This window comes from Nanorana parkeri, unplaced genomic scaffold, assembly GCF_000935625.1.
Source record: "Nanorana parkeri isolate BGI_ZX_2015 unplaced genomic scaffold, ASM93562v1 scaffold1522, whole genome shotgun sequence".
In the NCBI taxonomy this organism is placed as follows: domain Eukaryota; kingdom Metazoa; phylum Chordata; class Amphibia; order Anura; family Dicroglossidae; genus Nanorana; species Nanorana parkeri.
In genome coordinates, this window is record NW_017307790.1 from 328,401 (window position 1) to 333,146 (window position 4,746).

Below are 4,746 nucleotides of genomic sequence, written 5' to 3' on the forward strand. Positions count from 1 at the left end.
TGTCTGATGGAATGATGCTGTTTCCTTTCTGTGACTAAACATTGAAGCAAGGTTAAAAAGCTCCCCAAGTGCTACAGAAATGGCCAAGATAAAATAGTGGAGGTTCTAACACAATTCACACCCTGTCCAAAATTTGATAAATTGTTTTCTAGAGGTGTGTGGATGGCTGACAGTTTTCCCAGTGAACATTCAGAAATTATTGTTTCTGCTTCTCCCTTACAGGTTGTTCAAAGGATATTTTATAATGTAAATCGATCATGGTCTGGTCGCATAACATGTGGAGAACTCGGGAAGAGTAACCTTCTACAGGTAAGACCAAATGCTTTTGTCTTGATACAGATATTAGGAATTGGTTTGGAATTGGACCAAACTCGAGCTCAGAACCCAAAAGAAAGTGGTCAGTGCTGGCCCAATCAGCTAAAGCCAGTGCATACCTTGTCCCACAGCTGCATGTGAGCAACGGGGTGTGATGCTGCTGACCTTGACCCTATATGGCCACAATGACATTGACCATATATGGCACAAAGTCAATTATGTCACCAAGTCAATTATGTCACCATCATCCCATGGAGAATGCCCCAGCCGCAGCTGATTGGGATGGCACTGAAAGCTTGCTTTCAGAGTTTGGATGAACTTTTGGTGCAAATCCAAGCTTATCCCTAGTTTTGATGAGGAATGTTTTTTTTGTCTTCCCATTGCCCCAACTGTACTTCTGAGCTCCCTTAATAGAACAGTTGTCTTCCATTAAAAAAAACTGGCAAGGAATTTTTTTCCTGGAGTGCCACAAACACCACAATACTTGGAAGATATTTGTGGTGTCCTTCACTGTCCATAGAAGAGGGGGAGGATCAGGGCCCACTTGCACCATTTTCCAGCAAAATGAAATAACCCTGCGGTGTTCATGGGTCCTCTGGTCTGGCTAAATGTGTGGACAGGCAGAAGGTGGCAAATGAAACTTGAGACTGCAGTTCTCGCATCAAATACAATTTTATTTTATTTTTAGCACGTGGCATTGCTGGAGGAGGAAGACATCAACCAATCTACAGATTATTTTTCATATGAACATTTCTATGTCATCTATTGTAAATTCTGGGAGCTGGATACAGACCATGATTTGTACATTGATGAGCAGGACCTTTCCAAGCACAATGATCATGGTTTGTGTTTTTGTTTTTCTTTTTTGTTTTTCTTTTTTTCTTTTCTTCTTTCATATCATGTACACTTGTCTGGATCATTAATTTTCAAAGTATTGGGTACACTGTGGAAAGTTCACATCTATCAAGCTAGAATAAACACAAGCTGTCTAAAACAGAACAGCTGCACATTCCTCATTTATCAGCCTGTTCTAAATAAAAACACTGTGTTCAACATGACCACCAATCAGATACTCTTTCTAACCGTTATACAGATCTACTTGAAGCCTGTGGGCAAAATATGGTTAACACATTGATAATTGTGCAGAATTATCACGCCAGTGTCTTACTGGTGAACCTCTTGGTGGTACTGCTGAGTATAAACAAGAATCATAATCAATTTAAAACCATTATTTAAAAAAAAAGCTGTTTTAACATAGTACACCTAGCTTGTGTGATTTATAATTTGATTTTTAAATTGCATGTCCATGGTGCTGAAAGGCGTAAGGCACCTATGAACACAGGGTGTAATAGCTTTGTTATGGCATTGACTTGCATACATTTTTTTGTAAGTACTGGTCTACATGTTGGGGTCTATTTATAAATGTCTTAAAACAGAATATTTTTTCGGTTACAAAAAAGTATGAATCTTTGAAAGCTGTGTGACCCTTGGGTATAAACATTTTATATATAGACCCTTTTGTGGAGTTGACAGTACAGGATGCTCCTACCTATACCTATTGGAGGTCTGTTCCAATGTATTGATGAATTGTGCTCCCTAATTATAAGGAAAATTATGCTTTTTATGTTAAACATTTTTGCAGATAAATTTAGAACCCTACTAAGGTAATGCATTTTATTTATTTTTTTTACCCACAGCCATATCTAGCAGAATCATTGAAAGAATATTTTCAGGAGCAGTAACACGGTAAATAGAATATGAATGTTAATGGAACATAAAATGTCCTAAATGCAGAAAAAAAGTCTGAAAAATGACATTTGGTTTTTAAAAATTGGTAAATAGGGATGCACCGAAATTTCAGCTGCCGAAACAGATCAGCCGAAAATGGCACTTTGGGCAAAATGCCGAAAGTGCCATCTTTCAGTCGAAATTGCAGTGCATTCTTCGTTTCTCTTCCCCGCTGACACAGAGCAGCGTTGAGGAGAGAAACTGTCAGGAGGCCGAGCAGGGAGGAGAGGGGTATGAGCGTGTCATAGGAGGCGGAGCTCTCCTCCCGCACTGCCCCGCTCAGCCTCCTGTAACAGATCAGGAGAGGTGTAGGGGCGGAGTCGGCTGTCACAGGAGGCCTAGCTGGCAGTGAAGGAGGAGTTGGCTGTCAACTGAGACCAAACTCTCCTCCCCGCACCGCTCACTCACTCACTGATCGCTGAATGTTTGTAAATGGCTAAAGTATGAGTTACTATGTACAGTTATAAATGATTAGGAAGTGATCTAAAGCACTTCCTATTCATTCATGATTGTGTACATAGTAAGTAACTCGTACTATAGCCACAATGTATGAGCAAACACTCAGTATAGAGGATTCCTGTTCATTTAGTGCTGCGGCTGCAGAAAGATTGAGGATTGCGGATTGAGGTCTGTTTAGACCCCTGATATTTCACCGAAGCGCCCAGCATTAAAGTTAAATAAAAATATTTAAATTAAAAAAATGTGAAGTTTAGAAAATAAAAAATATTTTAAAAAAAAGTCAGGCTGAAACCAAAATTTTTTTTCTATTTGCAGTTTTTCGGTCTCAATTTCATTTCATTGCACCTCTAGTAAGAATTGTGATAACACTGTCCTGTTGAATGTCTTTGCAATGCTCTTGGCCAAACAGACCAATGTAGCCTAAAGGTCCCCACACGCCTTACGATAATCGTACGATATCCCGCGATCGTACGATTATCGTAAGGTGTGTGGAAGCCGTGCGACCTTTACTGCTGTAAGGTCGCACTACTTTAAACTTACGAACATGTTTGCAAACCCACCGAGCATCGTACGATGTTCGGCGGGTGTGTAGCATGTTCGTAAGAAAAGCCGGACGGGCCGGTGTGCGCAAGCGCACACTGCCCGTTCAGCATTGTGGTCATCGGAAGCCCGCCCCGCAGGGGGCGTGGCTTGCGATCATCGCAAGTACGATCTGCCTATGCAAGATAGGCAGATTGTACGCTTTTTTAAAAGTACCTTACAACCATCGCAAGACAAAAGTCTTGCGATGGTTGTAAGGTGTGTGCCCAGCCTTATGCAGACAAGCTTTAGATGGCCGTGCAGACACTCGGCCGTGCAGATCGTACTCGCGATCATCTCAAGCCCTCCCCGCTGAGGAGAGGGCTTCCGATTGCAGTGCTGAGCGGGCAGTGTGTGCTTGCGCACACAGGCGCATGTGGCATTAGTCTCCCGAGCACGCCACTAACCCGCCAAAAATCGTACGGTTTTCGGCAGGTTTTCAAGCGTGCTTGGAAGACTAATGTCGTGCGACCTTACAGTAGAAGTCGCACGCTGCCCATACACCTGCCGATTATTGTACGATCGTGGGATCACCCGCGATTATCGTACGATAATCGGCAGGTGTATGGGTCACCTTAAAGCTCTCCACATGTTTCCATGCGACTGTAGAAAACCAACTATGTAGTGAAGGACCTGCCTGAGTGGATACAAATTGGACGGATTAGGTAGGTCCTCATATTACATAGATTTGTTAAATCTAAAATTGTCTGTACAAGGATTGTATGGTCAGATTGTATGGTGACTCCAAGGTTCATCGACTTAATGTGATTGTACAATCTACCAACAAGTATGTAGTACAAGGGCCCGCTTGATTGGTTACAGATTGGATAATTTGAGGAGCAGCCTAAAAAAATCCAATTACCAAATTTTGGTAAATCTAAAGTTGTACAGAAATGGTACAATCAGATTGTAACATGTATGGTGAGCATAACAGTCACCGACCATATGATCCTTACCTAGATTGGCCATGTGAAAGAGCCTTGGTCGTGGCTTTTTATATATATATATATAAGAGAGAGACCATAGAAATGTTACTTATTGCTAAATGTTCTTACTTCTGCCAGAGGTCGTAAAGCACCAAAGGAGGGGAAGATAAGCTACGCTGACTTTGTATGGTTTCTATTATCTGAAGAAGACAAGAGAACACGAACAAGGTGACTCCTAAAGTCGATTTTTACCCCTACCCTACTTCCATATCTGCATGGTGTTTAATTCAGGGATAAGAGAATTGTAACTAAGAATGAACGATTTTGCCAAAAAAAATCGGTATTTGGGTGCTATGGCAAAGGAAACCAGCCAGGAATCGAATCTTTTGCCTACACACTCCCAAGTTAATTTTAGGCTGCAGTCCTTTTCTAGAACTGCTGTTTGCCGTCTTAACCCCCTTCATGAGCATGCTATAGCAAATGGCATCTAACAAGGGGGGATTTTTTTTAGTTGAGCACTTTGCCACAGGACCTTATAAAATTTACTTGGGGGTGTCTATGTCTCAGAATGGTCTTTTTGGGTAATTTTGATTGTAAAGAGGATAGCTGGCAACTTAGTTCTTTTAATCCTGTTCCAATAAATTGAGGGGGGGGGGGGGCACGCCCTCCGTTTCACACA

At 41.7% G+C, this 4,746-nt stretch overlaps 1 protein-coding gene across 4 annotated transcripts in view; it reads left to right on the forward strand.

Annotated features, from left to right (window-relative positions):
* The window catches only part of LOC108798611 (serine/threonine-protein phosphatase 2A regulatory subunit B'' subunit beta-like), a 56,959-nt gene that overhangs the window by 44,790 nt on the left and 7,423 nt on the right, over window positions 1-4,746 (forward strand). For all 4 annotated transcript variants that reach the window (XM_018570368.1, XM_018570369.1, XM_018570372.1 and 1 more), the window contains exons 6-9: window positions 223-309; window positions 1,004-1,157; window positions 2,013-2,061; window positions 4,206-4,295. In XM_018570368.1, coding sequence (XP_018425870.1) covers window positions 223-309; window positions 1,004-1,157; window positions 2,013-2,061; window positions 4,206-4,295 — 380 coding nt within the window. The remainder of the gene's footprint in view (window positions 1-222; window positions 310-1,003; window positions 1,158-2,012; window positions 2,062-4,205; window positions 4,296-4,746) is intronic.